This window comes from Xenopus laevis, chromosome 9_10L (assembly GCF_017654675.1).
Source record: "Xenopus laevis strain J_2021 chromosome 9_10L, Xenopus_laevis_v10.1, whole genome shotgun sequence".
Lineage (NCBI taxonomy): Eukaryota > Metazoa > Chordata > Amphibia > Anura > Pipidae > Xenopus > Xenopus laevis.
In genome coordinates this window covers 54,997,935-55,016,956 of record NC_054387.1, presented here as the reverse complement: position 1 = coordinate 55,016,956, position 19,022 = coordinate 54,997,935, and the positions used below count along the sequence as shown (strand labels likewise).

General features: G+C 44.8%; 2 protein-coding genes across 2 annotated transcripts; both read left to right on the top strand.

Annotated features, from left to right (window-relative positions):
• The first annotated feature begins 1,109 nt into the window (after positions 1-1,109).
• On the top strand, positions 1,110-5,383 carry LOC121398141. The gene is made up of 2 exons (XM_041576798.1): positions 1,110-4,660; positions 4,961-5,383. Exon 1 carries the CDS (start codon positions 1,376-1,378, stop codon positions 4,220-4,222), a length of 2,847 nt encoding a protein of 948 aa, XP_041432732.1. The 5' UTR covers positions 1,110-1,375; the 3' UTR covers positions 4,223-4,660; positions 4,961-5,383.
• Positions 5,384-5,690: 307 nt separating this feature from the next.
• Positions 5,691-18,063, top strand: scpep1.L (serine carboxypeptidase 1 L homeolog). The gene is given in 13 exon segments (NM_001095268.1): positions 5,691-6,037; positions 7,698-7,834; positions 11,504-11,593; positions 12,315-12,470; positions 13,191-13,265; positions 13,702-13,774; positions 13,910-13,947; positions 14,331-14,459; positions 15,169-15,268; positions 15,430-15,543; positions 16,248-16,385; positions 16,607-16,770; positions 17,630-18,063. Coding segments are annotated over 13 exon segments (1,332 nt in total). The 5' UTR covers positions 5,691-5,988; the 3' UTR covers positions 17,699-18,063.
• The last annotated feature ends 959 nt before the right edge of the window (positions 18,064-19,022 follow it).

Here is a 19,022-nt window from a genome sequence, read left to right as displayed (position 1 = left end):
GGGGGAAACCACTGCTTTAGGGGGGCTTCCAGCAGAGGTAACAGCTGTGCCTCTGGAAGAATTAGGAGCGGCAGCAGAGCCGCCTGCGCCACTATGGGCAGTCCAGCTCTCACAGTCATTGGCAGCGCTACAAGGTTTACCTGCTCTTGCAGAAAATCTAGGCAAAACACTAGTCAGGCTAAACCACAGGACTAGTGGCAAACGTAGACGAATAGAGGATGCTAGTGTGGAGGTTAGGAATCCTGAGGCGTCTGACGACTCATCTCCTGAGCTGCTTTCTTCTCAGTCAGAGGGGGAAATTGAGTCCCCTGGGTCTGACTCGGCTGATGAAGAAGAAATTCAGGATGAAGGAAAGGATCGTGACAGTCTACATGACATAGACGGCATAATCAAAGGGGTGATTGAGGTGCTTAATATCTCGCAAAAGCCTAAACACACTGCAGAAGCGTCAAATTTATTAAGAGACAACACAAATCTTCTGTTTGCTTTCCGGAGAATGACCAGCTTCAAAGTTTGATTCAGAACGAGTGGAACTCACCTGAACACAAATTTCAGACGAATAAAAAGTTTAATAAACTATATCCATTTCCTAAAGAGCTAGTGAATGTTTGGTCTAACCCACCAGTAGTCGATGCACCTGTGTCTAGACTCTCAAAGTCCACCACACTGCCAGTTACTGATGCAGCGGCTTTCAAAGATTCCTCAGACAGACGGCTGGAGGGGTTTTTACATGCAATTTACTCATCTGCAGGTTCGACGCTGCGTCCATGTCTAGCGTCAGCATGGGTGTCCAGGGCTGTTCAGGCATGGTCAGAAGCTCTGGTGAAGGACATTCAGAATGGTACCTCAAGGCAGGAGCTATTAGAATCGGCACAGGCCATTGCCGAGGCATCTAGCTATCTTTGTGATGCCACTCTGGACACTGCACAAGTCACGGCCCGGACATCAGCCTTGTCTGTGGCGGCACGCAGAACCTTATGGCTCAAGAATTGGTCGGCAGATGTCAGCTCCAAGAAGTCGCTGACTTCGCTTCCCTTTAAGGGGCAAAGACTGTTCGGGGAGGAGTTAGAGAAAATTATCTCCCAAGCGACGGGGGGGTAAGAGTACCTTCCTACCGCAGGCCAAAAGTAGAGCAACCACCTCAAATAGAAGGGGAAAATTTTTTCGTGGCCAAAGTGGCAGATTTAATAGACGAAGCAACTCCCCACAGCGATCTCACTTTCGGTCAAAGGCGGGAGACAAAGGTAGATCCACATGGAAGACCAACAGGCCACACATCAAACCCACAGGAGAGAAGCCCACCTCAGCCTGACGGGGCACTCCCTCCGGAATCGTTGGAGAAAATAGGGGGCAAGTTACTTCGATTCCGGGAGGAATGGATACATCATTCTTCGGATGTATGGGTGAAAGAAATTGTGACAGAAGGATATCACATAGATTTCAATACCATGCCCCCCAAAAGATTTTTCATGTCCAGGGTTCCTCACAATCCGCAGAAGGCACTAACTTTCCTAGAATGTATAGAAAGACTGGAGCGGTCCGGAGTAATCAGGCCAGTACCAACTACAGAGAGATTCTCAGGTTTCTACTCAAACCTTTTTACAGTGCCAAAGAGGGATGGGTCGGTCAGACCAGTGCTCGATCTCAAGGGTCTCAACAAGTTCATCCGATCGGTGAAGTTCAAGATGGAAACATTGAGATCAGTCATTCGGGGGATGGAACAGGGGCAACTGTTGATGTCCCTGGATATAAAAGATGCATACCTTCATGTCCCGATATGGCCGCCCCATCATCGTTATTTACGTTTTGCCTTCAAGAACAAGCACTTCCAATTTGTGGCACTTCCATTCGGTCTGTCGTCCGCCCCCAGAGTCTTTACGAAGTTGATGGCAGCAACAGCGGCCACTTTAAGGCTACAGGGGATTTCAGTGACACCTTATCTGGACGATCTCCTTCTAAAAGCCAGTTCAGTGTTGAGGGCCAAGGAGGACCTGAACAAGGCGGTGCAATTACTCCAGAGATTCGGATGGACTGTCAACTGGTCCAAGTCCAACACGGAGCCCAGTCACAGAATGATGTTTCTAGGCCTGGAGTTCGACACGATAAAACAAACTGTGAGCTTACCCACAGACAAGCAGACCAGAATCAGAGATCAAGTCCGCTACTTAATCACCAACCAAAGCACAACGATACACAAAGCAATGCAAGTGTTGGGGACAATGGTATCAGCTATAGAGGCAGTTCCATTTGCGCAAATACACCTGCGACCTCTTCAAGCCAGTATCCTAGCAACATGGAAAGGGGGATCTCTTTCTCGACCTCTGTCGCTGTCACAGCAGACAAGGACGGCACTTCAATGGTGGTTGAGCCCCAAGAACCTAGCCCGAGGTCAATCATGGGCAATTCCGGAATGGGTGGTGATATCCACGGATGCCAGCCTCCAGGGATGGGGGGCGACATGGGACAAGCAGTCGGCACAAGGTCGATGGTCTCCGGAGGAAGCCAGACTACCAATAAACATTCTGGAACTGAGAGCAGTGAAGCTGGCCCTAATTCAATGGGAAGATCATCTCAGAGCATGCCCAATACGCATTCAAAGCGACAACGCGACAACAGTGGCGTACATAAATCGTCAGGGAGGAACAAGAAGTCGGGCCGCGCTGACGGAAGCCAGACAGATTCTGCTCTGGGCAGAAACCAATTCAGTAAAGTTGTCTGCGATACATATTCCGGGAGTGTCCAACACAAAAGCGGACTTTCTCAGTCGGAATCAGCTGGACCCCGGGGAATGGGAGCTACATCCAGAGACATTCCAAGAGCTTGTAGATCAATGGGGGACTCCCAGCATAGATCTAATGGCATCAAGAGGCAATCGAAAAGTAACAAGATTTTTCGCCCGTTGCAGAGATCCATTAGCAGTGGGGGTGGATGCCATGACACAGAACTGGCAGTTCAACCTCGCATATGTCTTTCCGCCGCTTCCCATGCTGCCAAGGGTTCTGAAGAAGATCAAGCAATCTCGGTCAACAGTAATAACAGTGGCCCCATACTGGCCTCGGAGAACCTGGTTCACCGACCTGCAGGAGATGTCCGTAGCGCAACCAATTCGGCTAAAATGCAGGCCAGACCTGCTTCAGCAGGGTCCCATAGCTCACCACAACCCGGGTCTCTTCGCTTTGACGGGATGGCTATTGAGAGGTCCGTTTGGCAGAGACAAGGATTAGATGAGAAGGTCATAACCACTATGCTGAAGGCTCGAAAAGCTTCATCGGCCAAGTCATATCACAGGGTTTGGCAGTCCTATTCCAAGTGGTGCGAAGAATCACATTTTCCGTTTCTGGAACTGCAATTGCCTAGGATATTATCCTTTCTACAACAGGGGCTACAACTGGGTCTCAAGCTCAGTTCTCTTAAAGTCCAAGTGTCGGCTCTGTCAATTCTGTTTCAATCCCGGTTAGCGAATGAAGACTTGATTCGCACGTTTCTGCAAGGAGTGGCTCATATCATGCCGCCTTTCAAGCCACCAGTTGCTAGCTGGGACCTCAATGTAGTGCTGGAGGCAATGCTGGATCCTCCATTTGAGCCAATGCACGCAATATCTGATACATGGATAACCTACAAGGTGGTGTTTCTAGTAGCAATATCATCAACTAGAAGAGTGTCTGAGATTAGCGCCCTGTCGTGTGTCCCTCCTTACCTAATTTTCCACAAGGATAAGGCCGTTCTTCGCACGATTCCTGAATTCTTACCCAAGGTAGTATCGGCATTTCATGTAAACCAAGAGATTGTTCTTCCGTCTCTATGCCCAGATCCTAAGAATGATAAGGAACGCAGATTACATAATCTGGATGTTGTTAGAGCACTAAGATGGTATGTGGAACGATCAAAACCTTTCCGAAAGTCTCAGGCTCTGTTTGTCATCCCATCCGGCCCCCGTAGGGGTCAGGCAGCTTCCAAGTCAACTATATCAAGGTGGATTAGAGAGTCTATAAAACAAGCATATTCCGCAAAGGGAAGATTTCCGCCAGAAGGACTCAGGGCTCACTCCACCAGAGCGGTGGGAGCCTCCTGGGCATGGCGAAACTCTGCTTCCTTGGAACAGATCTGTAGGGCGGCTACCTGGTCCTCCGCTCACACATTCTCTAAATTTTACAAAGTTGATACTTTTTCTTCCGCCGAGGCTGCCCTCGGACGTAAGGTGTTGCAGTCAGTGATTTCCTAACTCTGCAACCACGTACTTTACTGTTAGCTCGTTCCCACCATGCTGTTTGGGACTGCTTTGTTAAGTCCCCATGGTTCCCTGTGTCCCCCTAAGACGACAGAGAAAACAGGATTTTTTTGATACTCACCGTTAAATCTGTTTCTCTGTAGTCGTAAGGGGGACACAGGGCTTCCCGCCCTTGACGAGCTTTGACCGGTTTGGTCGAGTTTTTTGTTCAGTTTCACTGGTTGCTTTCTGCCTATTAGGAAAGTTGTTTTTGAAGTTAACTACGATAGCAGCTTTTGGAACAAACTGAAGTGGAATGTACAGTGTATGGGGTAAAGCCTGATGGGCACGCCCCTTTATTTAATTATTCAAGTGTCCTGCCTCCTGGAGGATGGAGCTTAACCCCATGGTTCCCTGTGTCCCCCTTACGACTACAGAGAAACAGATTTAACGGTGAGTATCAAAAAAATCCTGTTATGTCCCCTACACATATATTTTAGGTATGTGTGCCAATCCTATCATTTTCAAGGTATTTGGTGCCTGTTATGTTGCACCACAATCTTTTTTTATCCGCTCGTGCATAAGCTGATGCTTTTGTAGAGTTCCCAAAGTGTTCCACTAAGTTTCAGTTTTGTTTTTCCCCACATACAGTTTATTGCCGTCACATATGATCAAATACACAACTGTCTCAGTATTGCAATCAAAATAATCCTTCCAAATCTATCCCTCACATCATTATGTGATCTCTGACAGGGGGCACATTTTGCACTTATGACACACACACAGGAAACCGCTCTGGAGAAGAAATGACTACGAACCAATGTATCCCTAAGGTTAGGTGCTCTTTTATATGTAATCTTGGGGATTTCACTCACATATGTTGTCCCATAGTCACACAGACTACCCTCCCATCTCACCCCCAGCCTAGCTGCTACCCTGGGCAAATGCCCCTAACTTTTTACTTGGCCCTCGGTGCAGATTCAGGGATCGGAGTTCACGGCAGGCAACTTCCGGGTCTTTGGTAATCTGAGAATGAAACCGGCGGAGTGGCGCATGCGCAGTTGGAGCAATTTCCTGGTTTGCGACAATTGCACATATGCCGAAATTGACGGAAATTGCCAAAGCGCAGGAAGAAGACCCGGAAGATGGCTGCCGTGATCCCTGAATCTGCACCAAGAGCCAAGAAAAATTTAGGGGCATTTGCTCAGGGTAGCAGCTAGGCTAGGGGGGGGGAGGGTAGTCTATGTGAGGTAGGGTTTTTTTAATAAGGGGTTTGTTTCTCCTTTAAAGGAAGACAGATCCGTACAGTAATTAAGTGCAGTGATGATGCAATTAGTTTAACACACCACAGAACAGGGTTACAATTAATAAGAGCCCTATGCAAGTGAATGGAGAGAGGGACTCTCAATAATAAATGCAGTGCATATTTGATTAGGTTGACACCCACCACCCTGTAGGAATCGGCAGACAGGAAGTGAGAAGTGCTGAGACTGTGTAAATACCAGAAGAGATGGGGGTGGGTGCCTATGAAAAAACTCCACAGTGTGAGAAGTGAAATTGTCAGGCTCGTTTGTTCTAAGAGGAGTAAAAAGGAGTAAAAAGTTATATTTTTAACTTTCTGTCTCTGTGACAAACTGCATTCGTTGGTGGGGAGCTGCACCTTTTTTCTAACCTTCTCTGATGAGACTTCCTTCTGCTTTCCTGCTGATTGGAGGATTTTTCGTCAGTCACATGAGCTTCAGCTGATCAGAGACACGTGACTGGTGAATATCGTAGGCAAGATGTTGTCTGGGCAGCTGCTTTTGCTGGTGCTCTTGGGAGCAGCTCAAGGTAAACTCCTTCTACTCCTACTTTTGGATATTATTGTTTTGCAATTTAGGATTCTAATCTGTGTACACAGGCAGCAGGAACTTTCTGAGGTCTGTCACTGTCATGTGACCTGTATCCTGAGAGAAGAGCAGGCTAAGCTATGAATGCCACTTGTATTAATATCTATGTAGCTCTATACCAGCAGCATGTGACTTACATCCTTCCCATCAGCCCCTGCCCTAGTGGAGTCTACAATCTAAGGGCCCTTTTACATTCCCATCAGTCACTGGCCTAGTGAGCTTACACTCTGATGTCCCCATCACATTCCCATCAGTTCCTGCTCCAATGGAGTTTACAATCTAGCAGCCCTATTGCATTCCATCAGTCACTACCCCAGTGAGCTCACACATTAATGTCCCTATCACATTCCCATCAGTCTCTGTCCCAGTAAATTTACAATTGAATATCCCCATTACATTCCCATCAGCCCCAGTGGAGCTTACAGTCTAATCTCCCCATCACACTCACACCACACATAGGTCAGTGTCCCCACAGCCAGTTACCCCTTTGCTATGTTTAGGTATAGCTGATGGCTATGTGACTAAAGACCCTGTGGCCCCAAGTCTACTCATGGGACTTGTATGTATGACATCACTTTGCAGGGTCCTGTAGCTCCTATCAATATAACCGGATCCCCTGACATACTGGGGCCTGTGGGAGAATGTAGTTATTATTATATTATTCCTTTCATCCCACCCCAGACTGCAAGGGAATGTGGCACATCTAACAGGGTCCTATGACATGCCCGGGTTCCAAGATGTATTTGTTATTGTTATATTATGTATTATGTTCATTCCACTCGCAGACTGCAAGGGAATGTTATAGATGCTCAATACTGCCAAGAGTTAGTGCTCTATATACCCAAGTCTACATAAATGGGCAGCAGTGGGCTTAGTCTCATGTGGATCAACCTTAGATTGTATTGTTCCCTCCCAATTACAGAGCCATCTGTTGTCCATGTATTGGTAAAAATAGGAGTGGGGTGAAAGATGAGAGAATGGGAGAATATAAAAGGCAGAAGATGATTTGGGAGGGGGGATAAGAGATTAAGTTGTATCATACCCACCACATTGTATTGCAGGGAGTTTATGTCTGGGCCAGAGGAAATTCTAACCCCAAATCCGCCTGAGGTGGCTTTCACAATGATGCCCTTGCACTTACCTTTTACATTGCTATAGGGGATCTGGGGGGGGGGGGGGCTGCTTCGCTAGCGCAGAGAGCACAATTGTACATTCTGCAAAAGAGCTGAATTTCCAGTAGCGGCTATTTACCGACTGCTAACTTGTGTGGCACTGCCACTTTGACTCAGGGCAGAATTCACGCATGGCACACATTCATATTCATGTGTCTGGCAGATTTTGCTGCATGTGCCAGCATGTGAGAATTGAGGGAGGAGCTTTGACTGAAAAGGTTTGAAAACCTCTGTTCTACTGCCACCCCCCATAATGTAAAAGAAGATGCTACAGGGGGCTTTTTCCTATAAACCCAACTGGGTCTCCTTCAGGGTACATTGAGGAGGTGTTATATGCCCTTTTAATTAAAGGGATTATGGGAAATTCTTATGGAATGTGGGGGGCAGAAATGTGTTTCTCAATCAACCTTTCCCCCATGTGTTTTGCAGGAGTCCCACTAAGGGAGTCCAAGGAGTCCTGGGGATATGTTGCAGTCAGGGACAAAGCCTACATGTTCTGGTGGTTGTACCAGGCTGACCATTCCACCAAAAACTATACTGAGCTGCCTCTAGTCATGTGGCTGCAGGTAAGACTACAACCCATTTGCTCCTTTCCTGGCAGTTTCCCTGTTCCCCGGATCTACAGCTGCAGGGGTCAGTTCTGTTGTGCAGTGCCTGCTTAGGGAGTACTACCAATTGTATTCCCAGGAGACAGGATGTTTGGGTTGTGAGTGTTACTGATTCTACTCCCTGCAGGCAGCTGCAGAGGTTGCTTTCAGTACTCCTGTGCCCACATTAAACCTTAAAAGGTGAGCTGATTCAAAAGGGTTAAATACAAGCAATACTACAACATCAAAAGCGAGCCCCAAAAGGGAGTGAAATCCCTAAAAGACAAGTAGATCTCCAAGCTTAGCAATAAAAGCACATCAAAAAAATTTAAACTCAAACCCTGTGATAAAATATATAATGGAACAAAATGCTTGTTATCTCATATAGGAAGCAATTAAGAATAATACTATTAGGTATATGATTTGCCCACCACACACAGAGCAATTATGTATCTGGGCTTTTACTACTCACCAAGCAACAGTCTGACACCATAAAGTATAAACTACACCAGTGCTGTCCAACTTCTGTGGAACCGAGGGCCAAAATTTGACTGGCCTATGTGGTGAAGGGCCGATAATAGAAGTCAGTGTTGACCACTCCCACTTTTAAACCACACCCACAGTAAACCACACCCATGTTACCACAAGAACTTTTAAAATCATATCAAAAACTCCACAGGCAGACAGAACTTCTGGATAATATTTATTTGGATAAGCTGCTACAAACAGCCTAAGTTTTAAGATCATATCCACATTAACGGTGGTAGCACACCAAAGAACCAAATGGTTGGTGCTCACTGCAGGGAAATCCCTCATCACTCATAATTGAAAAATTTAAGTCATGTTAAAACATACCCTTAAATCCAAATGCTTCATCCTCCCCTGTGGGTAATACAACAACAACCCCCCAACAAATGATTAAACACCTTAGGGGCCCTTAACAACAATTTCCAAATGCTAACAAACCCCAAGAACAAACCCCTAACAGGCTTACATCCCACAGGTAGCATAGGGCAAGCAGAGAATGGCACACACAAGCAGCACTGAGTAAGTAGAGAATGGCACACACAAGTAGCACTGGGCAAGCAGAGAATGGCACACACAAGCAGCACTGCGCAAGCAGAGAATGGCACACCAAGCAGCACTGGGAAAGCAGAGAATGGCACACACAAGCAGCACCGAGTAAGCAGAGAATGGCACATACAAGCAGCACTGAGTAAGCAGAGAATGGCACACACAAGCAGCACAGAGTAAGCAGAGAATGGCACATACAAGCAGCACTGAGTAAGCAGAGAATGGCACACACAAGCAGCAATGGGCAAGCAGAGAATGGCACACACAAGCAGCACTGGGCAAGCAGAGAATGGCACATACAAGTAGCACTGGGCAAGCAGAGAATGACACACCCAAGCAGCACCGAGTAAGCAGAGAATGGCACACACAAGCAGCACTGGGCAAGCAGAGAATGGTGCCCACAAGCAGCACTGGGCAAGCAGAGAATGGTGCACACAAGCAGCACTGGGCAAGCAGAGAATGGCGCACACAAGCAGCACTGGGCAAGCAGAGAATGGCACACACAGGGATGGAAGGCAGAACAGAGCAGGAGACAGTGGAACCTATCATTCTAATATGTACTACATACAGTGACACAGTGCTAGTGCCCCATTAGCATTTTGTATAAAGTGTGAACAGGTGAACAATGTGGGCAGTTTCAGTCTGGGTCTCAGGTGTGGACAGTACAGGCCTTTAGGATATAAACAATAGAGGTGTCATAAGTGCGAACAATGCAGGGGGGATCACAGATGTGAACAATGCAGGGGATTAGTCTGTGCTACCTTTTAAATCTTAATTTTAATAATCAGATACAGCATGTGGGAGGCCACAGAAGGGGTCGCGGGCTGCCAGATGGAGAGCCCTGAACTACACAATTGTGATGTCACCAAACATGAAAGCTTAAAGGGGTGGTTCACCTCAAACAACTAGTTTTTTTCAGATCGATCACCAGAAATAATGACTTTTTCCAATGACTATATTTTCTATATGTGACTGTTTTTCTAATATTGAAGTGTAAAGTGTCATTTTTCACCTTCTGAAGCTGCCCTGGGAGGGGGGCCATCGACCGTTTAAACTTTTCTTAATTGATACATTTAGTTGATACATTTCTTATCTTTGTTCCTGCTGAGCAGAATGTCTCGGTTTCATTACAGGCAGCTGTTAGAATTGATACAATAGTTGCTAATACTCCAGAGATGCTGCTGAGAAATGTATCAACTAAATGTTGCAAAATTATAACGGTTTAGAGTCTGCCCCTGAATTACTGAGCTGCCAGACTCAAACACCAGAGAAACGGACATTCAACTTTAAACTTAGATTTTGGAAAACCAGTAAAAAATAAATAATGGAAAGTAATTGAAAAAAGTCTTTATTTCTGGGGAACAATCTAAAAACAACTGCATTGAAAAAAGTGTTTGGAAGGTGAACAACCCCTTTACAGGAGAAGGAAACCCTGTAGAAAAAAATCCTGTACCCCCACCCAACATTAACCCCCCTTCTGCCTCCGCCCCTAATCTAACTGCCCTCCCCCCCCAGCAGACTTCACGACATCCATCTTCCGGGTCTTCAGTAAGCTGACTATAGGAGATCGTCACTCTCCATCAATTTAGGCACATGTGCAGTTGTCGCAACCCGGCAAATTGCTCCAACTGCGAATGCGCTGACTTACTGATCTCCCAGTCATCTTACCGAGGACCCGGAAGATGGATACTGTGAAGCCCGCTGCCAGAATCTGCGACGAGGGGTAAGTATAAAGTACGGGACATTTCTCCGGGGGGACGTTAGCCTGGGGGGCGGTGGGAAGGGTCTACTTGGGGTGGAGGTACAGGTTTTTTCTCTACAGGGTTTACTTTAAGCATTCATCAAACTGCAATATATAACCATATGTCCAACTCAGTGCTAAATATACAAGTGACAAAGCCCGACAATTTTGGAACAGTTTTATGTTTGATGATGTTTGTGTTTGAAGTCACCAAACATAAAACTGTTCCAAAAAAAACTGTAGTTTGTGATGTGAAACTGTTTCTTGGGGGGTAACTGGGTGTGGGTAACTGGGAACATAATTGCTCTGTGTGTGGTGGGCAACTTATTTGCCTTCTTAATGTGTTCCTATATGACATAACAATCACTTACTTTCTTTTTGAATATTTTATTTTATTATTGGGTTTGGTTTTTAATTTGTGCTTTTTAACAAAGATGTGCTTTTATTGGGATTACTAAACTTGGAAATCAGCTCTTTCTTTTTATCCCTTTGGGGTTCTCTGTTGCAATCTTGCAACTATAGGTTCTGCTGTACCCTGTCCACTTAGTTAGTGTTTCTGATTCGACTCCTAGCAAGCATTATTTGCAGCGGGTTCACTGTTAGTATTGCTGATTCTGCTTCCAGCAGACTTTATGTGCAACTATGTTCTCACTGCTCAGGGAGTAATATTCATTCTACTCCTTGCAGCCAGAATGTGCAGCTTCAATTTGAAACAGAGTAGGGGCATTTCTTCTAGATGTAATTGTTAATCATTCGGTAAATGGGAGTGCTGACACTGACACAGATTAAATAGGGTCTGTAATGTGGTAGTGAATTATTTTGTCCTATTTTAGGGTGGCCCTGGAGGATCTGGATGTGGATATGGTAACTTTGAAGAGATTGGACCCTACGACACTTCCCTGAAGCCAAGAAACTCAACTTGGGTAGGAAAATGTGCTGAGCTTAAACATGCCTACCCCTTTGATTTACTTGCTGAGAAATAGGTCAGTTACCCTTTCACTGGACATAAGTGGATCAGTAGAGGTCTGTGATGTTCTGGACATGACATGCCCATTGACAAAACCAGTAAGAAAAGTACTATCTGTACCGCATCTATTCATATTAGAACATTATAATGAATGTCCTGTTTTATGCACCTCAGTGATAAATAGGTGGTCAGAACAACTTACTTCTGCCGCTGGCAGACATGTTCCATAGTGGGAATAGGAGTGGGAATAGGCCTCACCCCTGACGAGCAAATCTAAGCTGAATGAAGTGCCAAGAGGAAGTGTGCAAGGGAGGGTTACATTGGTTTGATGTGACCAATGCAAATTATCATAGAGGACAGTACAGTAAGAACTTGGCCCAGACAGGCTGTTGTAGCCACACTCTGTAAGAAATAAATGAGCTGAAAGACAGGCCAGGCAGTGTGGCATAACAAAAGAGTGTATGGAGATAACTGGCAGAAGCCCTTACAGACAAAGTGACTGCTTCTCTCTATTTGTCTCTTAAAGTGATAGTTAAGTTGTATATGTGCTTTATTCTCTGGGACAACAGATTTTCTTGGCTCGTTCAGGAAAAGCATTTTAGCTGGCTATGGAATGACTCACCGTAGTGTTGGAATGATGCCTTGCTGGAAAATGGTGAATATGTTCTGTGTTGCAGGTACAAGCAGTTAACTTACTATTTGTGGACAACCCAGTGGGGACTGGATTTAGCTATACTACTGACAGTGGGGCATTTGCTAAGGATGTTTCCACAGTCGCTGCAGACATGATGGTTCTTCTGAAACAATTCTTTGGTTCAAAGCCAGAATACCAGGTAAATAAACAATGTGCCTCTGAAACACATGAAATAGACTCTAATACTGTTAGCATGAGATGAGGAAACCTCTGGTGGGATCCTTATCCTCTGCTGGTCTCTGTATTACTGTTAGCATGAGGTGAGGGAACATCTTGTGGGACCCCAGTCCTTTGCAGATCTCATAAACTGTTATCATGAGGAGAGGGAACATCTGGTGGGATTCCAATCCTCTGCTGGTCTTTGTACTAGAATTAGAGAACATTTGGTAGGATCCCAATCCTCTGCATGACTTTCCGAACTGCAATTTTTTCTCCTTAGACGTGCTATACATGCATTTTGAGAACGTTTTTACAGTATTTCCTTTTCTTCAGATACTACAATCCCAAATAGAACACTGGGTACAGGGCTCATTCTCTTGCCGCTCATCAAATGTATCTAAGGGACTCCCCCCAGCCTTGCAAACCCTAGACATTTTAAAGGACCTGGCAGCATTCAATGACCATGGCACGTCCCTACTGAAAATTTAAACTGCACATTTGGTATCCAAGTACTTTTAGGACAGATATCCTTATTCATATTCCGTTCTCTGTTATCCACTTTTAATTCCACATGCTCATGTCACATTACTACTATGATGTAACCACATCCTATTGTGTCTCTGTGTGTATATACATATATATCTTCAGTTACTGTTTCTGAAATTGTAACATCATGAAAATGGCTGATATTTTCTTCTAGGAAACACCATTCTACATTTTCTCAGAGTCATATGGGGGTAAAATGGCAGCCGCCATTGGTTTGGCACTCTATAAGGTAAGCTTGTTGAATTCCAGGTTGAGGATCTTGTACCCCATATCTTGTTTATCATACAATGGTTTTGATATCTCGTCTGCCTTCTACCCCTATGGGCAGAGAAAGAATCCATTGCCGGTACAGCATATAATTGTATGAGTGTGGCACACACAGATGTCGGCTCTTCCATTTGTACTTGAATCAGGTGCCTGGAGTTTAGGCACTGTGGGGGTTATTTATAAACACTGGGCAAATTTTCCCCTGGGCAGAATCCCATAACAACCAATCAGATAATTGCTTTTAGTGTTTAACTTGCTGCTGGCTGAAAAAAGCTAAGAACTTATTAGCTGCTATTGGTTACTGCCCAGGTGCAAATTTGCCCAGGGTTTTTATAAATGAATCCCTCTGTCTTCTTAGATTGTATGGCTTCTTAGTAGATTTTCTTTTTCCATTTTAGGAAATAAAGGAGGGCAGCATAAAGTGCAAGCTTGGAGGTGTGGCTCTAGGTGATTCCTGGATTTCCCCTATAGGTAAGGGATTGTAGGCTGCAACAGCTGATTTTACCTGGCAGAAGAGTCATCAGCCATATGTCTGTGCCATAAGCAGCACCTTACTTAGTCGTCTGTTGGTAATTTCTGCTGATAGCGTATTTGTTTTCTTTACAGACTCTGTGCTAACCTGGGGTCCATATCTCTACAGTATTGTAAGTAACATGCTGGGTCAGTACGATATGACATGTTCATTTCTGTAAGGAAACGGTACAGTTGCAATACTGACAGTAATGTAGCTGCAGGCAGCTGAACTGTAGCACAGGTTTTTTTATCATTGAGAACAAAGCACATGCCATATCAAACACCATATTGGAAACAAAAAAAACTCTTTGTTTATGTTGTTTTCCATAGACCAGTTTTTTAAAAGTGTAGGCAGTGTAGTGTAGGAGTGTCTTTGCCAGCCAGAACATTCAACATACCGGTACTAATTTACTTTTATCTTTTTATAAGGTATTAACAAAACTGAGAAGGATGTGCTGAGTAAGATTTGCCCCAGTAAATGTAGTAAAGTGTTCACCTGTTTCTTTGCCTTTAGTCCTTGCTGGATGAAAAAGGATTGCAAGAGGTCCAGGGTTCCGCTAATAAGGTTCAAGAAGCCTTAAACCGAGGGCAATATGACATGGCCACAGACCTGTGGAGTCAAACAGAGGATATCATAGAACAGGTATATTTTCCTCCTATAACTTTTTTCTCTTTATTTCTGCCCCCCTAACAACTGGCCTCATCTACTGCTAAGAGGGGGTCCCAGAGGGCTGTGAATGTTCCACATAATTTCATGAATGAAGCTCTACATTGGATAAGGTCCACTTTAGAATTAGCTTGCTATATAAGAACTATCAAGGTTAAATAACCAGATTTGGTGTAATTAATCCTGGCAGGTCTGGACTGGGAGTCAAAATAGACCCTGGCATGTCAAGTACACAGAGGCCCAAACAGCCTCCCACCAGCCCACTAAATAGTGTCTGTCCATGGCAATTTACAGCAGTCCGTCTGGCATTTGTCAGAACCCACAGATTGCCAGTCTGGGCCTAAATCCTGGCACCTTAAATTAAGTGCATTCGCTCCAAGCTGTCCACCTTATGGGCCTAAAGTTGTAAGAGGTGGGATAGGGGCATATAGGACTCGTGGGACTATAGCAGGGTGACTGTTACTCCAATGTTTCTCTATATCTGTAACCTTGTTATGAACTAAGGAGCTATGGCCTAATACACTGGTCAAACTCAAATGGGAACTTGAACCAAAAAATTCTTGGGTTAGGGTTTACCAAAGTTGGCTTAATGAATTTTACAATAGGATGAATTAGAATAAGGGTTGAGGTTTTGCCTCACAGCTATAATTCTGACTGAAATATTATTGTTGTATGTATATTCCAGAACACGGATGGAGTAAATTTTTATAATATTTTAACTAAAGACTCGACATTTGCTGGCAAAACAGATCAGAGGAGCCCGGAATTTGGGAAGGCATTTCTTGGTAAGACTTAAAACTGCTGTAATGAGGGATGGAGGGAATTGATTCACTGGCTGAGAGCCATTGTCTCTTCTACTCTTATCCAATGCAATTACTCACTCCTACTCATGCAGTGAAGACTTATTTCTAAGCTGAGCAATAATAAATGGTGTTTCCTGTTTTAGGCAAATTGTACCAGCGCCATCTGCTGCCACTCCAAAATGATGCCCTCAGTGCACTCATGAATGGGCCCATTAGGAAGAAGCTGAGGATTATTCCTGATTCTGTAACTTGGGGAGGTAGGTACAAACCAGGCACAAGTTCTTTGAGCTGATCTTGGTCACCCAGAGAAGCTCTCCGTTCACTCAATGGCTGGGGTTCCCGCTTGACCCTGAAATGAGTAGTGGAAACATTTCATTATTCTTGAGTTACAAATCATCTGTAAACCCTGGCCACTAGTAAATCTGCAAAGAACTGCTGTTGTTTTTTTTGTTATCCTACAGCAGCTCTGAACACTGTTTGCAGATTTGCCTCCTAACTCTAACCCTAACTCTAACTCTAAATAGGCAACAAGGTTTGTAGGGTATGAGTCTATTATATAGGAGTGAGAAATTGGAACTTATTAGTTATTGCTAATGTTGTGTACCGCTGTTCCATGCAATCCCATACAGGGCTACGTGAATAATATGAATTTTACTCTGGCTTATGCTTTAAATTCTCTTTATTTTTCTGTTAAACAATCATTGACCCTCTTCCTGTAAGGTTTCATCAGAGTGTTCTAGTCCCACCCACTGCTTGAAATAGAGACTCTTGTCTCTGTTCCGTAATAAGATGTCACTGTGTTTTGCTCCTTCACAGCAGAAAGGAGGGGCGGCAATAGCAGAGTTGAATACAGAGTATGGGTACTTAGTCTCTGTTAGGTAATGAGGAAAGTGCTATTTTGTTGCATTGATTTTTCTCTATAAATCAATCCTTTAAAGGAACATAACTGTTTTTCTTCCAGGACAGGCTTCTGCTGTCTTTTTCAACATGGCGTGTGATTTTATGAAGCCGGTGGTAGATATTGTGGATGAGCTGCTAGAAGCCAATGTCAATGTCACTGTGTACAATGGGCAACTAGACCTTATAGTGGACACTGTAGGTGAGTGACCAATTATTATGATGGCTGACTGTAATTTAGATTATCATAGAACAACCTTACTCCAGTCAGGATGTGTCTGCCCATTCTGGGCAGTGAGTGCAACCACATGCTCATGTATATCCTAATTTCTGTGCCACACACTTTGGGGCACACAAAACTGCTGAAAGGTACTGTAAGTGTCATGGCTGCTTAACATTTATGATTTAATTACTTCTTTCCAGGGCAGGAGACTTGGGTCAAGACACTGAAGTGGAAGAAATTAGAGCAGTTCAAGGCTCTGAAGTGGACAGCGCTCAGAGAAGGCCAGGAATCTTTGGAGACTGCAGCTTTCTATAAAGCCTATGAAAACTTTAGCTTCTACTGGATTCTAAAGGCTGGTCACATGGTAGGAGGTTTCCTGGTATCTGCCCCTGATTCCCAGCATGAGTGCATTATGTGACTGGATAGTAGGAGAGTCAGGCAGCCAGTGATAGCACCTTCGCTCACAACATTTGGGCGGCTGATTATATGGTTGGTAATGAGAGCTGGTGGGTTCACAAGTTCAGAGATTCACAGGTGCCTTGTATTCTCCTTAGTACAGACATAAAGGCCTGGCATGTAGTGATGTATGGGTCGGGCTTTTTAGCTCGTGGCACAGGAGCCACATTCTGACATCCTGTTCATTTCTCCTGAAGACTGAAGTACTGCACGTCCCAGAGTGTGGGTGCACTAGTTTACCTCCACCCCCCCATGGTATCAGCCTGCCAGCTTCTCTCTAGGCTTAAAGGCACAGAACACCATAAGCACAACACATGTGTATGCATGGAATCCACAGTTGTAGCTGATGTCAATTAAGTTTCAGTATTTAGTCTAGCTGAACTCCTAAATGATGGTACTGTGGTAAACTGTCACCCTGGGAAACACAACTAATCTCACCTGTTAATGTGTGCGAGAGAACTTTGGGACAGTGTGCAAACCTGTATGTGTTCATAAAGTACAGGTAAGTGTGTGAATCTCTGACATCTGTGTGTGGACCAAGTCACTGCGTAATGACTGTTTATGAATGACCCGTTAAATGTGTGTGTGACTGTGTATGAATGACGTGAGTGTTGCGGGTTTGAATGACCTGTAAATGTGAGTGAAAGCACTAGGAAGTGCATTGTCGCTGAAGTGACTGACTTGCCTAGCTCTGCTGTACAGATGAATCGTAAGTGGCTCCATTAGCAATGAGAGATTTATATGTTGTTATTTTATTCATTGCACAGGTCCCGTCTGACCAGGGTGTAACGGCACTGAAAATGCTGCGAATGATTACCAAGCAGGAAAGCCCATAAACTGGAATGGGCATGTGAGGGGGCCAGAGCAGGAAATCAAAGGCCCAGAGAAAGGACAGGTGGCGACTCCCTTGTCTCCAAAATTCAAGTTCTGTTCCCGACAGTGACGTTGCTTCCGTGCCTTGAGCCCATTTCACTTGTGAATGTTTAGCTAAGGGATCAGTACACTTCTCATTCTCCTTTGCACTTAAATCTTGATTGTATTTCAAAGGTTTTCTGGTTGGCAGTGCCATGTCCTACAATGCACTTCTGTCTGTCTGTATCGTAAAATTGTCTAGTATTGCAGGCAATATGTTTGCTGTGCTGCCTGTTCCCTTGTGCTGGATGGGGGGGACTCCCAACAAAATATTATTGGCAAATGTGAATTGGTCTCAATCTCTCTTCTTTTGCTTGCTGCTGCGTCTCTGTATTGCAAGTGATTGTGCTGGAGGGAAGGTAACCAACAACCATGGTAGATGTATAACTGTTGCATCAGGCTGCCATTGGCCCAAATGGAATTGGCTTCAAGAATTCCTGGGCTGACTTAATGTGGTTCCATCCTTGTGTTCATTGGAGTATGATGGGTGAGGAAACAATGCAGAGCTGATACAGGGGTGAGAGTTACATTGAGCCATGGAACTAGGGGAGGAGGCAGAAGAGGCATGTGCTCAACAAAATGGGGGTGCCAAGCACGTACCTCTTCTTTCGCCTACCCCTGGCCTGGACCCTTGTTCCCCCACCAGCACTCTCCGTCACGCTCCTCCATGCACGCATCGTTACATTGGGCAGGGGGTGGAGTTGCTGGCCAGGTTGCCTTGGGATTTTAATAGTGAGCTCTAATACATCTTCTAGGCAAAATGACTCCCCCATATTGTATTTAACTGTCAATGAATATCTGACACCCAACTCCAGCATTAAGACAGAATGAATGATTATATTTAGAAAACTTCTTATTTCAGTATGCTGAAGCTTATATTAATTTTTAATTTTTGCAATAGTTCCCCTTAAATGATGAGCTATCAGACGCTTGCATGGGCCCATGTGGGAGACCTTGGTTCAATTCCCAGTAGCTGCTACTTGTGACCTGGACAAGTCACTCAACCTCCCATGTCCAGGCATATCAAGTGGGCTTATATATGGGCAATGTGCCTATGTATAGTGGCTAGCTTGGTTGCTTTTATTTTTTTTCAGTGGCTACATTAACATTTCCCCATCACAGCTAGTGTCTATTGCAGCTGAACGCAACTGTCGCCAGAAAAATATGTACGTCAATAGACTTCTTAAGCCAAAAATTGCCCTACAATTTCTCCCTGGTTATTACGGCAAGTCCTATGAACACAGCCCC